We start from the raw sequence: 23,790 nt of genomic DNA, 5'->3' as shown, positions 1-23,790 counted from the left end.
CACTTATAATCTCCTTTGTATTAATTTGTGTAGTAGCATCCATTTCCTTCCTACCCTTTCATATTTCATTGTGAGCTACTTCTCTTTTCTGCATAACACTTAGCATAATGCCTTATTAATAACAGTAACTTCATTTGTATTTAAAATATGAAGAAAGCAACTAAGCGCACATATGTAGAGGTAAGGCAAAATGGTACTAGGTTCTTGTACTTGAATTCTTATTTTCTACTCTAGGTACCAAAGGTGCAACAAAACAGGACAGAGTCTCTGCCTTTGTTAAGGTCACATTCTAGTGAGGATAGCTATTATCATGGCAAGTGAAAGTCATGAAGGAAAAAAAAGCTGAGATGAAAGGTAATATAGGTGCAGGACTGCTACTTTAGAGAGTAATTAGGGAAGGTCTCAATGTCCAGGCCTGGTTCGTTTTCTATAATTTAAAAATATAAATAAAGTATTATTTATTTACCAAACATGTTCTGAATACTTGCTAGGTATAAGCAATGGGGCTTGATTTTGCAAGGGATCATAATAGGGAACAGAAATGTTATCTATATTTCAAGACATTTCACTGTCTACTTACCCAGAAGATTACAAGCTCTCTGAAAACAAGGGCCAAGTCTTTTGGTCTGTCTGTATCAGTAGTACTCATAATAGTGTTTGCTGAAGGGGTAAAGTGGACCTTTTTGTTTTTCTCTGTAGTCACATGACATGTGGAAGTCATTGAGATGCTGTTGCTAGGATAACCTCACTGTATTACGTAACAGTTCAGGTTATTTCTTTGGCTAGAGCAGAGTCTAGAGAGCAGTGGAGGCCAGAAGGAAAGGTACGTTAAGTTATATAACCATTAACTCTAGTTGTAAAAGGGAGACAAGTTTGAGCTTTGACCTGCTTGTCAACCTTAGATTTGGTACCTCTCTCTCCTCTTGGGGTCTTTCCTCTCTTCCCCTCTTGTCCTCCCTGCTTCTACTTTCTGCTTCTGAGTATTTCTATCTCTCAACATATATATTGTATTGTTTCTTTTCCTATTAACCATGATTTGCTAGTGTCTTCACCAAAGGTTCCATGCTGCACATCGTAAGTGAACTTTGAAGTGGTCACCAGAGAGATCGGTTAGAAGAACTGGTCCACAGTGTGTGAGAGAGCAGGAATGTGATATCCAGAAGATTGCCAGCGTGGATTTGTCCTTTTTAGTGGAGAGGAGGCAGGAGTCCCAACAGTAACCAAGGATCTGTCCATTTAGTCCTCAGAAAACAAGGAGGACAGCGTGGTATCCCTAGTGGGCTGAGTGGTTGGTCAGTTAGTGATCTTACCCGTTAGTGACAAGGCAGTAGGCCATAGTCAGTAACATCTGATTAGTTTAGTTGCTTATCTGAATAAAACAAAAGCAAGTTTGTTCATTTTAGATACATTTTTGTAGTTCAGTAGGTAGCTAAGGAAAGTGCCCACATTTATGAACAATAAGACTTTCTTAAGCATGCATGTTCAGAGTACTGAGTATTACTGAAGTAGAACAAAGAACTAGGTGAACTGCTTTTAACAGGGAGCTCCCAGGCAATCTCAGGTAGTTTCTGATTATGTATCTTTGTCTAGCTCAGGGTAGAGACAAGGATACAATTTGTTTGGAAGCATATGGCATATGATTTAATTGACAGGCATTTTAAGAAAATTTCCTCAATGTCTGATAATGTATAAATTTTTATATTATGTTAATCATAAATATTCTGTGTTGCAATTTTTGTGTAGGTTTATTCCAGAGCAAATGAAAAAGAGCCTTGCTGTTGGTGGTTAGCTAAAGTGAGGATGATAAAGGGTGAGGTAGGAAAATGCTAATTTAAATTTTTTTCTTATACTTCTCTAAACCCAGACACTACATTTAAGTTTGAATTTGTATTTGAATTAATACCAAATTTGAGTCACTTTTCTATAATGTTTTCTCTATATGTTCAGTATATTTAAGTTTATTGATTTTTTTCTATAAAGAATTTATTTTGAAAATAATTCAATAGGTATAAGTTTTCGCTCTTGATTTAAAAAAATTAAAACTGTGAGCAGGAATGATTTTATGTATTTCTCAGTTTTATGTGATAGAATATGCAGCATGTGATGCTACATACAATGAAATTGTCACGATTGAGCGTCTACGATCGGTTAATCCAAACAAACCTGCTACAAAAGATACTTTCCATAAGATCAAACTTGAGGTGCCAGAAGACTTAAGACAAATGTAAGTTTATACACAAGAAATGGTGAGAACATGCAGATGATATGCAGTGAATTTAAAATAATATAAATTTTAAAATAGTACAAGTCAATTTTTAAGTTCAGTAAGCTTTGGCAAAAAATGGTTTGGTCTGAAAAGTAATTAGAAAATAACTTTTTTTGTTTTCTCTAGTTATATAATCACAGCCAGACTTGGTGCTTGTTTAAACTTAGTTGGCTAGATACATAACTAATGTACATAACATATGTTTATTTTGTAAAATAAACTAACATTTTTGTAAATTTCAAGATTTCAGAACTGATAAAAACAAATATTACGATTTTGACAAATCAAATTCTAGACTATGAAAGTTTCTCCAGATTTTTCCCCTTTAGCTAAAATATTTTTAAATACGTATGCACTAAGCAGGGTTAAAAAAGATTGAAGATATGTTTATAATATTTGATATGGAGTAATGGCTAAAGACTTCAGTTAAGAGATTACTTTTTAAAAATTTTATCAAGGGCATATAGTAAGTTTGATTTGGACATACTGCAACTCAGATAAATTGCAGATCAGAATACATAGAAACCCTTTTTTATTCTAGAGGTTGTATTTATATGTAAATTTTCTGCCTTCTCATTCATACTTCTTTTTTTATTTCCTTCAAATTTAAAGGAAAACCAAAACAAAATTGGATACCCAGTAGCTATCCCCATAAATTCTTAAATATTGACTCAAGGAATCTACTGACTTATATGTAACCAAAATTGGAAAGCCTACAGAGAAGAGTGGTTCCCCTAAATATGTTTCCTTTGGTAATCTAAACCCACACGTAATTCCTTTAGAACATAAATGTTTCTTTTTTTTTTTTTATAAAATCAAGTGCTTGATTTGACTGTTTCAAGGTATACAACAAAGGAACTAATCTTTTAAATGGATATAATGTATTTTGCATAAATAAAATTTAATATGAATCCATGATTCTCCTAAGTATAAATCTGAATATATTTTTGTCAGTAGTTAGTAATCACTCAACAATGGGTTTCTTTTTATTTCTAGGTGTGCCAAAGAATCGGCACATAAGGACTTTAAAAAGGCAGTTGGTGCCTTCTCTGTAACTTATGATCCAGAAAATTATCAGCTTGTCATTTTGGTGAGTGTTTCCAAGTTGTCTATTTTTGGTTTATTTCACTTGGGGAATTTGCTTTGATAATAACGTTGTTAACTTAATCATTTAGTCCATCAATGAAGTCACTTCAAAGCGAGCACATATGTTGATTGACATGCACTTTCGAAGTCTGCGCACTAAGTTGTCTCTGATACTAAGAAATGAAGAAGCTAGTAAGCAGCTGGAGGTATGTCAGTTTTCCTCGAACTACTTGTAAGGCTACCTTGAGTAAAATGTATAATTCCAAAACTTGAATATGGGCAGCTTGTCATTCGTTTAGTATTTCTTAATAATTCATTTTAGCTTAGAAAGCTAAATTGTATGAATCATAATCATAGTAAAGTTTTCTTGCCTGATGTTTCAAAATTAAGCAGTTCATATATTTGATGGGACTTCTGGTCAATGCACTTTTACTGTAAGTTTGTCAAAGCTGCTAATAAAATGAGGTAATGCTTCTTCCATATAACATGTTATCATTAAAGTACTAGAAATTATTAAAATATCTAATCATATTCCTTTCATTATGTATGTTTATCTCTGTTTAAAAGGGTATAGAACTTCTTCATTCTAATTGGTTGTCATTCTTTAAAACTCCTGTCTTCAGATTCCTGCCAGAGGCTATTTCCCTTACTTACTATTTCGTCTCTTAAGGTGCATTTTATCTACTTTTATTAATTCTCCTATAATTTCCATCATCATACATTTATTTTCATTGATAACAGTCTAGTATTTCCATCCATTACCATAGAAACTAAATGGATTATGGTTCAATGTGCCAACTCAAGTAGATTACTGTCAAAATCCAGATTTCCTTATCATTATTCATTTCATCAGGGGGAAAGCATCAGTTGAAATATATATATATATATATATATATATAAAGAAGTTCCAAACTGAAGTTTTGGAGAGAAGGTAGTCAAGACTATATTCTTGTAAAACCCTACAAAATTTGATACATTCTAACTTGATGTGTGATTACTGAACTGTTAGCAAGAGAGGAAAATTTTACTTTGTTTTCCTTATGGCCATGGAGGTCTGTTTGATTGGTTGTTTTTTGTTTTGTTTTGTTTTTCTCATTCTTTCTCGATATCCCTGTGTTCACAATTTTGTGGTTTCTTTAGTGATTGTCTTATAATTTATAGGCCAGAGCAGCCTTCTTACTTTTATTGTGAGTATTATAAAATATATGCATATGCCTCTTCTTAAATGCTCTATTACCATATCTTTGGCTTACCATTTATCAGTGAATCATCAGTGAAAAGAAGGAACCAGGTTAATGAACCCGTACTCAAAAAGCATGACTTCTTGGAAAGTCCTAGAAATATTTAATGAATTTTACTACTCTAATCTAAAAAAAAAAAAATGGAAATTGTACTTAACAGAATTATTTACATTTAGGTATATTCATTCAATTATCAGGTGTGTTGAATAATGAGAACTAGTGTGCATGCCTATCTTCCTTCACTACTAATATTAAAGAGATTCACATATTCCTATAAGAAATTCCCATTTTCAACATGAGCCACTAATACGTTTGGTTTGCATTAATGGCATGATAGAACTAAACATTAAAATTTTATATACTATTTAAAAGACAGTGATTATCCACAAGTTTGGGGTATCAGTGGAATTTAGTTTTGTCATTACTGAATATATTTGAAAGAGCTCATTATACTTGTGGATCCAGATCACAAGGTCTTACAGACTCTGCTCTAATTTTAGGTTTCAGATGCATATGTAAGATAAGTTTTAAATCTTTGGCATGCTGTAATCAATTTAACTTCTATGACAGCAAGTCTTAAAATTCCTTTTCTTAGGTTTGGAGAAAAGGGAATATGTTCTTTGGAGAAAAGGGAATATGTTCTTTTGATGCCATCATTTAAAGAGAGGGATGTTTAGAACACAGTACCTAGTGATACTAAGTCCTAAATATGTACTATTTCCAGGAAGAAAAATAATATCCTTAAATAAAAATAAGATGTTCTATAAAGATGAAATTTTCAGTGTTTTTGCCTAAATAATATTGAGTCTGTCAGATCCAGTGAGCTGGTGTTTATTTGGGAACATTTGATCTGCTTCTTAATTGCTGAATTGTTGATATTGGTTAACTAAGGCAGCCTTGCAAATAGGTTTTCAAAAGTTAGCTTGGAAAATTGTCGACAAGCTCTTTCCTTTAATATCAAATGGCATAGACCTTCAGTAATAACCTAAAAAGTACTTATGCTGTGGGAGATCTTTTCTAAAATTAGTTTTCAACTGAAACTAATTTATAGGCCCCTAATATACAGGGTCAAGATAATTTACATGGCTGACCTAAATACAGTTGTCTTAATAGTTGATAAACCATATTCATCAGATGTGTATTTCTCTTCAGAGTTCAAGGCAGCTTGCCTCAAGGTTTCATGAACAGTTTATTGTACGAGAAGATCTGATGGGTCTAGCTATTGGTACTCATGGTGCTAATATTCAGCAAGCAAGAAAAGTACCTGGGGTCACTGCTATTGATCTAGATGAAGATACCTGCACGTTTCATATTTATGGAGAGGTAAATATTTTACTAACTAGCCCCCTGCCCCAAATCAGTGTTGCTGCTGGTTGATCATGTTGTCTTGAAACTTTCTCCCTTTTTATTAGGATCAGGATGCAGTGAAAAAGGCTAGAAGCTTTCTTGAATTTGCTGAAGATGTCATACAAGTTCCAAGAAACTTAGTAGGTGAGTCAGAAATAACCATTAACATGCACCACAAAAATAAAATTCAGGTAAACAATTTTTATACCAATAGAATCCAATTTTTCCTCACTCAGGAGTATCACTTAATTGAATTGCAATCTTTGAAATATAGTCTGTTGCTACCATGTTGAGAAAGGGTTTACTGGGTATGATACTCAGATTATATTATCAGAATGTATGCAAAGGAGATTGCTTTGGTAGTTAAAACCCAGACTTCCCACTGTATAGTGTCTCTATCTTAAAATTGACTGTTTTTTTAAATGAATGATAGTTGGTATCTTTATAATTCATAGTAGATAGGTATTTTATTTCCCTAAGTGGGCTATAAAATATAGCATTAATTTTAATTATCTCAACTTGACAATCTGAATGCAAGTTACTTAAATCTAGTACGTTTTTAAGCCAGAAGTAAATAAATGTCTCTGGGACTTTCTGCAAAGTTACTGGTAGCTTCTTATTTTAACTTTTGAGTACTGTTCTATGACCATCACCATCATGAGTGTCAGCAAATATCTAAGAACATTTCACCAACCCTCCCAAATGCTGCAGGTATTTTTAGTATAACATATCAAAAACAGGTGTAATTTTATCAAGGAAATTAAATATGATTTTAATTTGTAAGTAAGATTGAGACCTATTGCCTGTACCTGTTTAATCTTTTAACCTTGAAATCATGATTGCTGTAGGAGGTAATGCAACTTTTTGGGAAAGTTTAAAAAAGAAAACAAGGATGACTTATGCATTTTGTGGACATAGTTTCAGAACTATATAGCTTGCTTTTTATCAGCATAGAATTTTAAACATCTTTAATGTCATTAAAAAAACACTAGTAATGGTATTTTTCTCCCACAGAAAATCAGCTTAAAAATAAAATACAAATACTAGTGAAATAATGCAGAATTAAAAGCTCAGTTGTATACTACAGACAAATTAAAGAACATGAATGTGTAATGTTATTGAGGTAATTCACATACCAGTTGTGTAGAAAATGTATGTATAGCACAGGGTGAAGTGAATATCTCAGGATGGTGAGGTTATAAATGATATTTATTTTCTTCTTTATAGCTTGTCAAGCAAGCACTTACAATTTTAAATAAGAAATATTATTGTAAATTTGGCAAATCTTATGAAAATATAGTATTAGTTTTTTTAAAAAAATATCAAATTGATGATGCTTATATGTCTCATAAAACATTGTTTTAGAGAAGGCATGATGGTAGGGGGAGGTGCTTGGGCATAGGGGTTGGCTCTGGATTTTAGTCTTTAGCTTCCTTGAGTCTTCTCTCCTCACCTATCTAATAAGTATAAAATATCCACCTTACAGAATTATGTATATGTGTACATATAAAGTACCTAGTGCAGTTCTGGGCATAATAGTGGACTCAATTCAATTTCCTTTACCTTATTCAAAACAACCTCATTTCAGTAAAGCAGAATTATAGTCAATTGTCTGTTGGGATTCAAAATAATTGTTTAATATTGAATTTCATAATTTGTTATTAAATAAAAGTAGATTCTACCTATAGTCTTAACTGGAAAGAAGAGGATCTCTGAAAGTATCTTTTACCAGAAAGCCTTGTGAAGTAAATCATCCTGTTTTTTGTTGTGTTGTGTTTCTATTTAGTAAAGTGAGAGTATTCTGTTTTTGAGAGGGCTTCTACAAAACTGGCAATTTGGGGGACTTTAAGAAAGCATTTTTACATAAGATTAGGCAAGGCAATCTTTAGGGGAGATGTCATAATCAATATTACAAGAGTTTTGTTAGGTCTCACAATATGATTTATTATCTATTTTTCCCAAACTCTCTTTAGTGTGTATAATGATTTCCTTTTCTTAAAATTTTCTTGTTCTTCCCTGGCTTTGACAACGAATTTGTTTAATTATTCAGCTGTGTTAAACTTGTATAATACTTAGGATAGTCAAGATATTATCTTAATAGAAACATGCTAAAATCTCATTTTTCTTTTTTGCTAACTCATTTAGACTTTTATTAAAACCAGCATTGATTCATGAAAATATAGCTATTATAAATAAAAAGAAACTGTGGGCTGGGTAGAGTGGCACAACCTGTTATCCAAGTGATTCTGAAGGCTGAGGCAGGAGGATTGCAAATTCAAGGCCAGATTCAACAACTTAACAAGACCCTTTCTCAAAATTAAAAAAAAAAATGAGAAGATTTAAAAAGAAGTAATGGTAGGTAGAGCATTCCTGGGTTCAATTCCCAGTACCCAAACAAACTATGGGAAACTCCATCCAGGTAGCTTCACTGTCCCTTCTCTTTTCCTTTTTATTTGAATAGGACCAGAAATAATTGTCAAAAGATCCTAGGTCAGGTGTTCTAATTTAATAACATCTGTTGTTTCCTGACCACTGAGTGGACCAAAGGCTCTGATGCAGCTACACACAGCAAAAATGTCAAAGTTGTGTTCTAATTACAAGAGCCACAGGATCCTTCTGTGAGGAGATCTTTCCTGAGTTCTTATCTAGGATTGGCTCAAAGCAAATTTTGGCTTACATGTTTTTCCTCAGTTCTGCCTCAGAAAAGCTGGTGGGGCAAGCATATGATGGATACCTTGCTGAGCTCTTGAAACAAAATACAGCTCACACACATTTCTAGAATTAGTAGTTATTATATTTGTAATGTCTTGCTTTATACTAATGTGTGATGATGGCTCTGAAAGCAGTTATGTCCCAGTGATGTATGTGGCTGGAATTTCTAAAACAAGGGAAAGAATCCAGTGCCTATTTATTACTAGTACTTGAACTCTGTTTTTTTTTTAGTGAAGAGTACTTACACAGGTTTTAAGATTTTGCTTTTTCATTATGATTTTCATTGTGCTACCTTGATCTTTTATTCTATGAGTTTTGAGTACTACACAGGAATAATATTTTAATAGCCTGGCGTGAGAGATTGTATTCCTTTTAGATCTATGTATACCTGCATAAGCCACTTTTAAACTTAGAGTATCTTTTATAAAATTCTAAAAATGAGAATGAATGGATAAAGAGGCAGATTTGAATCACATGTAGATAAGAATCAAAATTGTCAGTTGAGCGTGGATATTTACAATTATTCTTTCCTTAATTTCTTTTGTAGAACTTTGCAGAATAATAAAGCACCACACTACCAGCAAGTTTAAATTGTACATAACCTCCTGCGTATGCAAAGTAATAGACTATCTTTGGACTTCCTTAGAAGTTTGAATTACCCAATCAGTTCACAAGTATTAATCAACTGTAGTACCTGACCAAAGGCATTTAAGTTATGATGACCTAATCAAGGAGAAAACTAATTTAACTGTCACAACAGGGGCCTCTGTTTGAATCTTACAATTCTGTGTGTATGTGTATGTCTAAACACATACATACACAAATACGTGAGATAATTTACAGGAGAATGTGAGTGAATTATTAATTTCTTACTTAGGTAAAGTAATAGGAAAAAATGGAAAACTGATTCAGGAGATTGTGGACAAGTCAGGAGTTGTGAGGGTGAGAATTGAGGCCGAAAATGAGAAAAATGTCCCACAGGAAGAGGTATGTTATATTTCATGTTTCTGGTTTGTCTAATAAAAGTAAAAATCTTCTATTTTTTATCTGACATACTAACTTAGACCTCTCTGTCACATATGTATATATGACTGTAGATATTTTGATCATCCAACATGCCTGATATAACTAACGGTATAGTTGTACATGATGGCCTCTATCTGTTGTCTAATGCTGTGACTTCAGATTAGTCATCTTAACCTATGTAAATCTTATTTTCTAATCTTTAAAATGGTTAGTTACAATTTTTTTAATATGAAACATACATCACTGGATTTGGCATTAATGACAACTTAATGAGATAATGTGTGAAAATGCTTTGTAAAGCATTTTCAAATGTTAATGTTGCTGGCAAAAAACAAGTTCCACCTTTGACATTTTTTTTTTAGTTTCAGGATTATGTGTGCTTATGTTTTTTTTATCTTTAAATTTTACATAACTTTTTTTTTTATAACTTTCACTTTTATTTTCCTGAATATATACCTTTTGGTAGCAACATTTGAAGTGTTTGTATGGGGTGAGGGAAATGAGGTTATGCCCTTCTGTACAGTAGTACTCTTTAAGATACTGTCACCTCCAAATGTCAAATTTCACACATCTACCCACTTTTTGTGAAAGGTTCTTTTAGTTAAATCCTTTGCAGTTTTTTAGTGCATGATGTTAATATACCAAAGTACTCTATCAGTTACATTCTTAAAAAAATAATCATTTCTAATGTATGAAATATGATATGTCAAGAGCTTTGTAATGTTTTGAATAACCAATAAAAAAAATAATCATTTATGCAGTCATGGAGTTAACAGGTCTTAAAAATGGTTCTTTTTATCTTTTGTGTTTTGTGCTTGTTTTTAAGGAAATTATGCCACCAAATTCCCTACCTTCCAATAATTCAAGGGTTGGACCTAATCCCTCTGAAGAAAAAAAACATTTAGATATAAAGGAAAACAGCACCCATTTTACTCAACCAAACAGTACAAAAGTCCAGAGGGTAAGAATTATTTTGTCAATTTGGAAAACATTAAAAGTAATTTTTTTGATTCAGATGTCACTGTTGGTGTTTTGAATATTTTTTTTTCCTGGTTAGACTGGTGAACTACTCATGTTCTATTTTTTTAGATCTGCTAGTGAACTGATGAGATACTACAAACCGAAGTAATACATACTTTCTGTTTATTCAGAACGACAACTCTTAACACCATAAACATAACAGGATTGCATTTTTCTTGTGAGCCTGTACTTTATTTTTTCCATGCTCTATCTCCTTTAAGTTTGCAGGCCTTGTAGCTCAAAATGTGCCTTCGGTCAAGCGATTTTTAAAGATTAAAAAAACAGTTAGAAACTCATTTTCACTATTTGAACTAAGCTATCAATTTAGAAATGGGTTTTAGAAGTCCTACAATTAAGTCCTACATCCAATCTTCTGTATATCATTTGTTAAAGAGTTTTTATAATATCACTTGCAATCCTTATACTTCTTTAGGTATTTAGTGGTTTGATCAGTTGTAGTAGGGAATTCCAGAAACCTGAACTCAAGTTTTGGCAAGTAGGAAGACACTCATTGAAAAATATATTTTAGGTTTATACTTTAATGTTTATTCCCCTTGTTTAAAAAAGACTAAAAATGATCATTCTTGGTTGGGGGCTGGTGAAGGAGTATTTGTGGAAATGTGTATTAATTTTCCTGCAGACAAAGCTCAAGGCTTTCATGCCAATTACTTATCCAGTGTCATCTGTCACCACTCTTCTCCCTTGTACTCTAGAGAAGCTTGAGCCATACTGAAGTACTTGGAATTCTTTGAACATTATCATATTCTGTTGCTTCTAGATATGTGCAGTAGAAAACTTTGTGTTTATGCTTCCCAGAGCACTCATTCTCCTCCATTTCCAACCTCACTTTGACCTTACTCAATTCTTTGCTTACATACTTGCTTCAGGTTCCCCTTCCCTGAATGCATCAAGAACCTTTCCCTTTGTGCTTCGTTGTGTTAAACCATAGCATAGAACTTTTATATGTTCACTTGTTGATCTCCTCAACCACACTGTATAGATCCTTGAGGGCAGCACCCCCTCCCTGGCCTAGGAGAGCTGTTTTTGGAAAAGATGTTATAACTCAGAAGAGATTAAAATCAAGTGTCATTTTGCACAAAACTATAATTTCAAGTGGGTTGGATATTCCTCTCTGCTGGGAAGCCTAGTTCGCATACTAGAATAGGTAATCACTTTTTCCTGGTATCTCTATTAAAGGCCACCATTCTACTTTATTTTTTCTTTTAACTTACTCAGGTCCTCTGGATAGGTACTTAAATTAGAGTAGCCTTTGGTTAGTAAAACAATTTGGACCTGGTGTAAGAGAAAATATTTTTAAATGATTTTCTTCAAGGTCAATCTAACCGAATCTGTAACACAGAATTTTAAAGCTGGTTTTGGTGATTGTTTGGGAAGGGTGTAGCATTCTCTTACATGGGATTTTAGAAAACACAATTAACAGCTGTGTAACAAAGTTAGGTGGCAAAAAAAAAAAATACGAGTTAAAATGATGTTTTTGAGAAAGGAATTCTGATTTATAGACCTGATGATTCCATACTTTACATGTTACATGTGCAAAAACAAATCAGTATGAAGTCTAGGAGTTTTTATTGGCTCCTTTTTAGGTGGCCAGTACTACTCAGAAGGCAGTTCCTTGCCTATTAGATGAATGTCAGTCTGAAAGTGGTGTTTTTCTGATTCTTCAGTTTTGTTCTTCATCAACAGCCATGCTCATGTACAGGGGAAAAAACCCTGTTCCAGCCCATTCATACCTTTTAGATGCTGTATACTGAATGCAAGCAGGTAAAACCATCCCAACAGTAGCAACACTTATCAAATGAATGCTCTTATGAAAGACCAATGCTTTGCTCAAGGGAGAGCTTCTTGGCTTCTCATACCTTTTATCTTTGCCTAGAGAGTTATGTTATATCTACAGCAAAGCTACCATCATACTTTTCCTTTAATTGTTTATAAATATCAGTAACCATATGTATTCAATTGCAAAATATTGAAATATTCTCAATTTTGAATGTATGTCATAATTGCCTGCTTTTTACAAATCTCCCCTATTGCTTGTGATGAGAAAGAGTTTATTTTCTCATTTATAGTGATGAGTCTGAAGTATAAATATTTAGATTATGCTTTTTAAAAATCTGTTCTCTTTTATTATAGAATATATAATATTACAATCTAACAGTCAATTATATAAAGTATGCAAAAATTATAACTTTCACTAGTAATTAAGGGAAGTCAATAGAAGGAATCATAATTTTTTACCCATCCAATCAACAAAGAAAGGAAAGCAAAAGGAGAATACAGTGAAACATTCTTTCTCACATTATTGATGACAGTTTCAATACATGTAACAGTGCAAGAACATTTTATTAATATTTTTCATATATAAAAATGTTCATGTACTTTATTCTCATTGTATGACCCCTGGAAATAGTCTATAAATCTAATACAAAATGAGGAAAATGTACATTTAGAAAGTTGATTATATCAATCATTTTTATAATTTTAAACAATTGAAAGCAACAAAAATTTCCAGATACACAGGGGTGTTAAATCCTTTATTATAACATCTATATTAGTAAGGAGTAATTTGCAGACCAAAACTGATTATTTTGAAAACAGTCAAGCCACAGAAAATGTTTTATATAGTAATAAATAGAAAGATGGCATATAAATGACATGTAAACTGTAGTTTTAACTATGCCACAACTAAGGAACCGCTAATGATTTTATTTAATAAATATCAAAGTGGTATCCATAGAGAGAAAAGCAAATTTTCCCTGTAATTCATCCTTCTAAAATTTTCAGAATATGTTATTGAAATATATATGATCTTGCTATTTGGGTCATGAATGTGCCTGTATCTTTTTTTGTCTCTCAACTTAATTTGTCAGTGCATTTTTCAATATCCTAATTCTTTCTGTTCCTGTTTTGATTGTACTCTGTTTATTCAACAAAATTTAGGTTTGTTTTTTTTTTTTTTTTACTTTTGAAATCCTGGTATCTAGTTTTGAATTATTTTCTTAAAGAATTTGATTTAGTAAAACTTGTAGTAAATGAATTAGAGCATTTGTCTATACTTCTCATGTTAAAGCTTGCATAAATTTGAATTATATCAGTGTTTTTTGCCAACATTTAATAATTGCTATATTGCTCTGTCCTTATTCAAAATAGATGTGTAAAATACATCAACTACTTTTGTTTTTATATATTGATTTGTCTTTTCAACAAACATTTATGTACCTATTGTTCACCAGTCCCTGTGGTAGGAATTTAGTAATTACTTGTATTTTTTCAGAGCAGTAATCACTAATTTTATACATTCATTGCTATAATTTATTTTTCAGGGTATGGTACCATTTGTTTTTGTGGGAACAAAGGATAGCATAGCTAATGCCACTGTTCTCTTGGATTATCACCTGAACTACTTAAAGGTGAGGATAGAAAAAATATTTTATTTTTCTGGAAAATACTTTTATTTGTATTAAACATCAACTCTATTATACATTGCTAATATGCTGTGAGAACAGGAAAAATTTAACTTTCAATCCTTTTGCACTAAAATTTAAAAACTATAGTAAATTTTTTAGCAGTTTGGAATCATTCTAGCCTGTGCATAATAATGTATGGCCTTGTAAAAGAAAATAGAGAAAATACTAAATTAACTTGAATATATTCCTTCTAAAAACACAACTTTTTTATTGTAAATTTAAGAACCTAATATTCCATTCTCAATAAATTCCTGTATTTCTGCTTATTCTCTTAAACCCTTACACTCAATTTTGGTATTCTTATACCTAGCCATTTAATCCAATTGATTCGTTCTAGCTTTTGTGGATTTTTTTCCACACTAAATTTTGTGTCTTAACACTCACCTTTGTTGTCCCTTTTATGTCATTTATCAAGGAAATTCCAGCATTTCATGAACTACTGTGTTTAAATGTTTGCCCTTCATATTTTCTCTTTATTCTGTTTTTCAAAATACAAACTATTTGTGTCTTCTTGTAATTACTCATTTTAGTTAGTGTTTGTACAGTTCTACCTCTAGATTGCAAGCTGGGAGGTAGGAACCAAGTGGCTACAAGGTATAGTGAAAAGAGCACTGGATTGACAATATAGCTATTTGCTTCTAGTCTCTCTTTAACTAAGAACTAGCTATATGACTTTAAGCAAGTTATTTCCCTAAACTAAATGCTTTTTGAAATTCCTTTTGGCCTATAATATATCCTGTAATATAATGAAATGTACTCTTACCTCATTTTTATAATTTCTTCTTTGTACTTGTATTTATCAAAATTATAACACAGCTGGTATTAAATAGTCTTTAGAAAGTAATCCAGCTTTCCATTTTTTATGGCACTATCCTAATAAGATTTATTTTGCTGACTTAAATAAAAAGAGAGCAATTATATGTAAATCAGAGTGAAAGGAAGAAATAGTGCAGTAGCTGGGCATTTTGTTCATTCTTAGTGATGATCAGTTAATAATTTAAAATGGGAAGGTTTCATCCAGCAAGGTTTGCATGGGTAGGATACCTTTTTGATTTGCTTTTTGTTGTTGCTGTTATTGTTGTTAACAGTGTGTTTTGTGTGTGATCTGTTGTATGTGTTTTTCTTCATTTCTTAGCTTAAATGATTGTGAAGACCTGGACAGTTAGGATTGCACTGTATCAAATCCTTTGTTCTTTTGACTAATGTTCTCTCTCAGATCTTTTGATTTATTCTTCATAATTGAATAACTTGTTGGTTATCAGCAGCTGTCCTGTTTCCATTCTTTCTATCACCAGATCTTCCTTTGATTGGGCCTGGCATCTCTCACCAAAAGGTGACTGTTTTGCCTCAGTGGTATTACCCTGGAATACCATTCTGTTATGAAAGATCCGTATATCCATTCCAGGAGCTATTATTGTACCTTTGGAGGCAGCCACTCACTCAGCTGCATTCTCTCCTTTACTCTTGTGTGGTTTAGAGCACAGGTGATCCTTAACTGACCTTTCTTTTCCAGATGCCACACCATATTTTAGGAACTTAAGCTTTTCAGGGGTTTTTCCAGTGACTTTTTATATAGACAGTCTCTACAATGACTTCTACTTGACTGAAACACCCAGTACTTACTGTAGTTATGGTTCTGATTCCCTGTAGCCAGTAAATGAAATATTTATGGGTAGATTGGAAGGACAAGGGTTTAAAATTAGGTTTTTGTCTGGATTTGACAGACTATAGCTTATTGGAAGTACTGTTTTTAAGGGTCTGTCAGTAGACCCCAGCTGTATGTTTTAATCATCTGAATATATACTGTTTGTTGTATTTGTTGTAGTAGAGTTGTAGACTTTAAGGGGTTTTCAAGGAATAATGTAGGACTGAACTGTTTTGTTCAGCTATTAAAGTGTTTTCCCTTTTTATATAAGGAATATCAGCATTTTTAGTTCATGGAAAATAATTGTTTTTAACTATATAATCACATCCAAAAATAGTATATGTTCTTTTAAAGCAAAAGATGCCCCAAACTCAGTGATTTGTAAATTGAGATCTTAACTGGCAAATCTATTTTAATTAAGATAATTTACAGTGTGTGATTTTTTAGATTAGATGGCTATACTTTAAAATGTCATTTATCTGTATTTATATAGTTTAATATTGCTTTGTTCAATATCCTATCATCAAGAAGTCCCAAAAAATAGCATATTGTGCCTTAGCCATAGAATAATTGGATAATTTGTGCCAAATCAAATAAACATAAATTTTATTCAGTATAGTTTTAATTCTGAGTTTTTATTATATTTCTAATTCTGGACATCAATAACCTGTTATCTATAGTAATTTTCTTTTTTAAGGAGACCAATTTCCTGATAATTTGTGTAACAGTGTTTACTATAAATTTAGAACTGAAATTTAAATATTTCCAGTATATTTTTTATCTGATAAAAAGGAGAAAGATATTATTAAGAAAAATGTCAAATTATTTTTACTGTTATCTTGTATATTTTAAATAGGAAGTAGACCAGTTGCGTTTGGAGAGATTACAAATTGATGAGCAGTTGCGACAGATTGGAGCTAGTTCTAGACCACCACCAAATCGTACAGATAAGGAAAAAGGCTATGTGACTGAGGATGGTCAAGGAATGGGTCGAGGTAGTAGACCTTACAGAAATAGGGGGCACGGCAGACGCGGTCCTGGATATACTTCAGGTACAAACTAAGCATTTTACTCAGTAACTTTATCTGTTCCTAGACCTAATAGCTGCTAATCTCTAATATCATTAGAACCCCATTATAACAACTTCTCACTACATGGTTTCCAATTCACAGTGGGTCAAATTGTGTTTCAAGAGACATAGAGTAAAACCTAATAATGACACACATAGTTCAACAGGGCAGTTCTGAGTTCTGTCCATGTTCTGATTGGGGATAAATCCACTCAAGCCCTTGTGTGTTGATGACTTAAGACCTCTCCTGATTTTATTACTGTATAGCCAAAACTTTTTTCATTTGTGTACTGTGGCTCATTTTTTGTCAGGCATGTGCTGGTCATACTTGCTGGATGGACTATGTAAATCAGGGGTCTGCATCCTGTGACTCATAAGGTGATTTTGAGTGGCATGGCCAATGTCAGCCCTAGGCACAGTCAAGAAGTAGGCGAAGTTTCTCTTTGCCTTCCCAGTTCTTCTGTCCGTGCTTCTATCTTCTTTCCCAGTACCTTTCAGTGAACCCCATCCCCACCTACCAGTGCCTACTGTCTTTCTTGCTCAACTGTGTATCTACTATGTTACTTGCTAATGATGGTGTAAGGTATAATCCATCTCACAAATATTTGCATTTCAAAAAGGAACTCTTTAAGATGGAAAAGCCTTCAAGATCCACAGGAATGAAGCTATAATGGTGAAGCTATAATTGGTCATTAGCTCCAATGGAGGAAGAGAGGGGGGTGGGTAGTAGAGTTGATATTCTGGAGTCCGGGAGAGATACCTACTCCTAAGGCTAACCTTGAACCTAACCCCTCTCCCAATACTCCGTTCTTTTTACCAGTGAATTTCACTTCACCATGGAGCTCTTTTCCCACACTCCTATCCCCTCCACTATTAACCCCTCAGGCATACTGAAGTTTTCAAAGTATTCCTTTATTAATGATCAGTTAATTCAGTGGGAGTGGGAGGGAAGGTTGTGGGCCAAGAATCGGACAAACACATCCCCCTAAGAGACCCTTCCCTGAGATGTCATGGTGGCCTTCATTGCTGCCCTTTCAGAGGTGACCAAAATGTGTACATTCTCCTCTGTTCCCAGGCCAAATCTTATAACAAGCTCTCTTTATAGATTTTTTGTTTATTAAGGTATTGCACTGAACTGTTGTAGACAACTTTTTCTCCAGAGAGCAGATGTTTAAAGGAGAACAGCTGTTTACAGATATGGCATACTCAGGTTTGAATTTAGATAGCTAATAAAATATCTTTTTTAAAAAAATAAAAACCCAAACAGTAACTGTTTATAACTAAAATTACATCTCAAATATTTCAAAGCCCAACATTTCAGATTTTCAATTATTTGTTTTACAAAATGGAAGGTGTTGATACTCTGGTGGGCTTCTAAATTGGGAAGAGTATTGGATTGCCCCCGAATCGTCTCTGGAAGCTTCTGTTAACCTTTTTTTTTTTTTTAAGTCGGACAATGGTATATAACTTTTAACTCTCGATAGGAACTAATTCTGAAGCATCAAATGCTTCTGAAACAGAATCTGACCACAGAGACGAACTCAGTGATTGGTCATTAGCTCCAACAGAGGAAGAGAGGGAGAACTTTCTGCGCAGAGGAGACGGACGGCGGCGTGGAGGGGGAGGAAGAGGACAGGGAGGAAGAGGACGAGGCGGAGGCTTCAAAGGTACAGAGGTTTTCATTATTGAGAAATAATGGTGAACTGTAACAGCCGGCTGAACTTCCATGAAATAGCTTGGAGATGCAATGAAGTACTGTCAAAATCCTGTCTCCTTTTTTGTGCTGACCATCATAGGAAAGTATCAGCCTTTCCTTTGTATATTAACACAATATTAGTTTTGGTTTATGTAGAATATATGAAAAAACACAGATAAGTAGCTAATTAGTTATCTTCATTAAGTACTCTGAAGAAAAAGCATTTGATTCTTAACTGAGATTGACCTGTTTATGCTGTATATAATACCTTCTGTTTCTTGGTAACAGAATAGAGTATTAACAATTGTGTAACTGGAATCACTAGGCTATCAATTACATTTTAGTTTCTGTGGTTGGTCTACATAGAGGACGTGGTATTAGAACTTCCAGTAAGCACTTGAGAATCAGTAACTGTTAAACCTTTTGAAAATCCTCCTGTAGGAAACGACGATCACTCCCGAACAGATAATCGCCCACGTAATCCAAGAGAGGCAAAAGGAAGAACAGCTGATGGATCCCTTCAGGTAAAACTTATGTGACTCTTTCCATAAATTATTTGAATACAGTAATTTCAGTTTTGAGTTTTACTTTCTTTTTAAACATGTTCAAAGATTTCAAATTTGGGAGCATGTGAAGTATTTTTCCTTCAATATTACAGTTGTAGGCAGTCTTAGTCCTCTGTGACAAGTATACAAGTAAGAGGATTTCTCTAGAGAAGATGGAGTCTGAGCATTAGGAAGACTTGGTCAACCACTTTAGGATTTTAATACCATTGAGGACCCCCCCTCAAATCCCTAAGAAAAGGAACATTCTGAAATGTACTAAGAGATAATAAATGAGTACCGTAGGCCCCTTGTCCCCTGAATTAAGATAGTCTATTCTGAGGATCTCTTCTCAAATGGTCATTATCAGTGGTAAACCCAGTTTTCAAATAATTTTAAAATTACCTCAAGCACATTGGGCATCTTTGCTAAATGCCTCCTGTGTGTGTTTTATCTCATTCAATCTTACAGCTCACTGAGATAAGTAGTTTTATTTGTTTTATACGTGAGGAAACTGAAGTCATAGTCCTTTGCCCATATTCACATAGCTAGCATGTTGTGGAGTGATATTCCAACCCTGGTGGCAGATTTAAGAGTTCCCTCTATTGATTAGTTTAGAATCAGCACCCATTATTAGAGATAAATGTTAAGAACTTTATGGTAAAATATTTCTTATAGTTCATATTACCTCTAAGTAAATTTTAACTATTGGTATTTTCCTAAGGAATAGCATAGAAAAGGCCTTGGACCTAGATTAAAAACTTTGGCAAAATATTACCATAATGTCCTTTTCAAAGATACCAGGTATTTCTCTACTAGTTTTGTGCTTCTTCACTTAAACTGACAAGTTTCATGAACTTGACGATATAAACATATTGGTTAAAAGTATGCATATTTATAATTATAATGGAATACTGAATAAAAATGTTTTCTGTGTGAAAATGCAAATGAATACAAAGCACTGAACCTTTGACAAGCAAACATTTAAAACACAGGCCTAAAATTTTAACATACTTTGCAATTGCAGTCATCCATTTGGACACATTTTTAGCTTATGCACTTGAAGCACATAAATATTTGTTTTAGGTACACTGGTCAATATCTTCTATACAGCATCAGGACTTCTGTTAGTAGTTTTCAGAATTAGCACAATATTTTGTAACTTTTAGAATGTTATTCTAAAATTACATTAGTCCTTATACTGTTCTAGGATGCTAGTCCTTCCACAATGTTAGATTTCCTTCTAACATTCAGTTCTTCACAGTTCATGTTGTAGGATCATCTGAATTGCCTTATTGAAGCACATGCTACTAGAAAGCAGTAGTCATATGCAATGGGAATTTTAGTACAGAGAAATTTAATCTTTGATAGATATAAAGGTGTAAACTAAAGGCTGTCTAATAAGTGAATTAGCTGAATTCTTATCCTGGTAAATCCCAAATAGGAAGACATTGTTTTGTGTGTCTCCTCCTGGGTTCCACAGTCTTTGGAGAATAGCCTGTTGTTCTTTTTTAACTCCAGCATTAGCATAGTATGAGGTATGTTTTACACACACACACACACGTGCACGCATACACACACAGTGCTATATACTCTCTATATAGCATTGTATCTCTCTTCTGGTGTTCAGTAATACTAATTCATTTTAATTAAATGTTTCTCACTGTTTATTCTGTTTAGAAGGAGACATGGTAGGATTGTGAGTTTTTCTCTAACTTTGGATGCAGTGAGATGACCAGTATGCTCCAGTTAAAGAAGAGTGTTTTCAAATCATAAACCAAATAAAGAACCTGCCTTATCTTATTTCTTGCAGTTCTTCTATGCTTATCTCCATTTCCCTTTTGAACATGTGGAATTTACACTTCAGACTTATTTTTCTTGTCAGGCCATTTAAAGATTACAATAGGATATGGTCTATATATAACAACTATAACTTGTTTTAGATCAGAGTTGACTGCAATAATGAAAGGAGTGTCCACACTAAAACATTACAGAATACCTCCAGCGAAGGTAATCGGCTGCGCACGGGTAAAGATCGAAACCAGAAGAAGGAAAAGCCAGACAGCGTGGATGGTCAACAACCACTCGTGAATGGAGTACCCTAAACTGCATAATTCTGAAGTTATATTTCCTATACCGTTTCCGTAATTCTTATTCCATATTAGAAAACTTTGTTAGGCCAAAGACAAATAGTAGGCAAGATGGCACAGGGCATGAAATGAACACAAATTCTGCTGAGAATTTTATTTTATTTTTTGTATTGGCCATAAGCAACAATTTTTCAGATTTGCACAAAAAGGATCTTAAAATTTGAAACATTGCTTTTAAGTATACTTAGCACTTCAGGGCAGGATTTTAGTTTTATTTTTTAAAGTACTAAGCAATGATAATATTTATTAATTTGGACCATTTTCCTGCATTGGGTGATAACTCACCAGTTCATTTCAGTCTTTCTGAATAAATAGCATTTATGGTAATCATACTGGACTTCTGTTTTCAATCTCATTTAGGAGTCTATGAAATGCTATGTCATTTCATGTCCTGTGTCAGTTTATGTTTTGGTCCACTTTTCCAGTATTTTTGTGGACCCTGAAATACGTGTGATGTGACATTTGTCATTTTCATTAGCAAAAAAAAAAAAGTTGTATGATCTGTGCCTTTTTTATATCTTGGCAGGTAGGAATATTATATTTGGATGCAGAGTTCAGGGAAGATAAGTTGGAAACACTAAATGTTAAAGATGTAGCAAACCCTGTCAAACATTAGTACTTTATAGAAGAATGCATGCTTTCCATATTTTTTTCCTTACATAAACATCAGGTTAGGCAGTATAAAGAATAGGACTTGTTTTTGTTTTTGTTTTGTTGCACTGAAGTTTGACAAATAGTGTTATTGAAAGGGATGTGTAATTTTTCTGTATAGACAGGAGAAGAAATAACTATCTTTTCATTTGAGAGAGGCTAAAATGTTTTCAGCTAGGAACAAATCTTCCTGGTCGAAAGTTAGTAGGATATGCCTGCTCTTTGGCCTGATGACCAATTTTAACTCAGAACTTTTTTTATTTTGTCCTCCCTAAGTTTTGTGAAGTTTTTTCACATTTTAAGTTCCGGCTTATTTGGGGGAGATAGGAAGGTCATTTTCATGTACACACAATAATCCTGCAAAGTACAGGTACTTTGTCTAAGAAACATTGGAAGCAGGTTAAATGTTTTGTAAACTTTGAGATATAAGGTCTGATGTATAAGCAGAATTGAAAAGCAGACTAGGATTGGTTAGCAAATAATACATTTTTTTCCTTTTTTGGATGTGTTGGATTTTGTTTTTGTTTTTGAGTCTTTCTTTTTTAAATGAATGAAATTTACTGAGGAAAAATATGTGAAGGACCTTCACTCTAAGATGTTATATTTTTCTTAAAAAATAACTCCGAGTAGGGGTACCACTGAATCTGTACAGAGCCGTACAAACCGAAGTTCTGCCTCTGATGTATTTTGTGAGTTTGTTTCTTTGAGTTTTCATTTTTGTTACTTTTCCTTGCATACAAATAAGCATATAAAAATGGCGACAAACTGCACATGATTTCACAAATATTAAAGTCTTTTAAAAAGTATTGCCAAACATTAATGTTGATTTCTAGTTATTTATTCTGGGAATGTATAGTATTTGCAAACAGAAATTGGTACCTTGCACACATCATCTGTAAGCTGTTTGGTTTAAAATACTGTAGATAATTAACCAAGGTAGAATGACCTTGTAATGTAACTGCTCTTGGGCAATATTCTCTGTACATATTAGCGACAACAGATTGGATTTTATGTTGACATTTGTTTGGTTATAGTGCAATATATTTTGTATGCAAGCAGTTTCAATAAAGTTTGATCTTCCTCTGCTAAATTGATGTTGATGCAATCCTTACAAATGATTGCTTTTAAAATTTTAAGATAGGAAAAGAAATCTATAGAAAGTGTTCTGTTACAAAATGTAACTGTTGCCATTGGAAATTTCACATGTCATAGGAAGTTAGCCGTTATCTACCAACTTTCAAGAACTTACTATTGTTTAATAAAGTGAAAAAAATCAGCAAAATGGTACAAAACACAATGTACCGTTACAATATGCACTAAGTCTCTTTTTTACAAAGGCTGAATTCAGCAAGGCGCTAACTTGCTTAAATGTGAATTACTAACTTCTAAAACTGTAATTTGATTCACATGTTTTCAAATGGAGTTGGAGTTGATTCATATTACAATATTTGTGTGCTAAATGTGTATGTTTTTCAGTTTGAAGTCATGATGTTTTTAAAATCTTATTAAAGTTTCAAAACTCTGAAGATTGTTTATCTAGATGTAAATTTTTATTAAAAAGTTGCACTTATGAAAAAGCAAAAATATAGTCTGACAGATGTTTGCTCTGGTTTTAAATTTCTATAAACCTAAAAAATATTTATGTCGGGGGTATTTATCATGTAAAGCAAATGTGTGATTGCAATTCATCTTTTAGGTGTCCTTAAAAGGCAAAAATGAAGATACTTGAAAATTCTCCATGTTCTCAGTTATATAATTTAAATACATCTTATAGGATGCTACTAAACAATATTAAATACATACTCCTACCTGTGCACCCATAATGATATCCTCCCTTTAGAAAATATTATTTCA

The 23,790-nt window shown here is 33.1% G+C and overlaps 1 protein-coding gene across 10 annotated transcripts in view; it reads left to right on the top strand.

Moving 5' to 3' along the window:
• The window catches only part of Fmr1 (fragile X messenger ribonucleoprotein 1), a 37,017-nt gene extending 13,555 nt beyond the window's left edge, over positions 1-23,462 (top strand). Inside the window, exons 2-15 of one of the 10 annotated variants that reach the window (XM_040286542.2) lie at positions 700-823; positions 1,744-1,815; positions 2,076-2,224; positions 3,263-3,356; positions 3,442-3,558; positions 5,746-5,916; positions 6,006-6,084; positions 9,530-9,639; positions 10,505-10,639; positions 14,040-14,126; positions 16,685-16,880; positions 18,382-18,564; positions 19,035-19,117; positions 21,079-23,462. In XM_040286542.2, the coding sequence (XP_040142476.1) occupies positions 1,801-1,815; positions 2,076-2,224; positions 3,263-3,356; positions 3,442-3,558; positions 5,746-5,916; positions 6,006-6,084; positions 9,530-9,639; positions 10,505-10,639; positions 14,040-14,126; positions 16,685-16,880; positions 18,382-18,564; positions 19,035-19,117; positions 21,079-21,240 (1,581 nt within the window). In that variant the 5' untranslated portion in view covers positions 700-823; positions 1,744-1,800 and the 3' untranslated portion in view covers positions 21,241-23,462. Of the gene's footprint in view, positions 1-699; positions 824-1,743; positions 1,816-2,075; positions 2,225-3,262; positions 3,357-3,441; positions 3,559-5,745; positions 5,917-6,005; positions 6,085-9,529; positions 9,640-10,504; positions 10,640-14,039; positions 14,127-16,684; positions 16,881-18,381; positions 18,565-19,034; positions 19,118-20,948; positions 21,045-21,078 lie in introns of those variants that run through there. The other 9 variants (XM_013358551.4, XM_005325140.4, XM_013358550.4 and 6 more) reach the window with 9 other exon arrangements.
• The last annotated feature ends 328 nt before the right edge of the window (positions 23,463-23,790 follow it).

This window comes from Ictidomys tridecemlineatus, chromosome X (genome assembly GCF_052094955.1).
Source record: "Ictidomys tridecemlineatus isolate mIctTri1 chromosome X, mIctTri1.hap1, whole genome shotgun sequence".
NCBI lineage: Eukaryota > Metazoa > Chordata > Mammalia > Rodentia > Sciuridae > Ictidomys > Ictidomys tridecemlineatus.
Note: the sequence above shows the minus strand (reverse complement) of the source record. Positions and strands in the feature narration are given on the sequence as shown.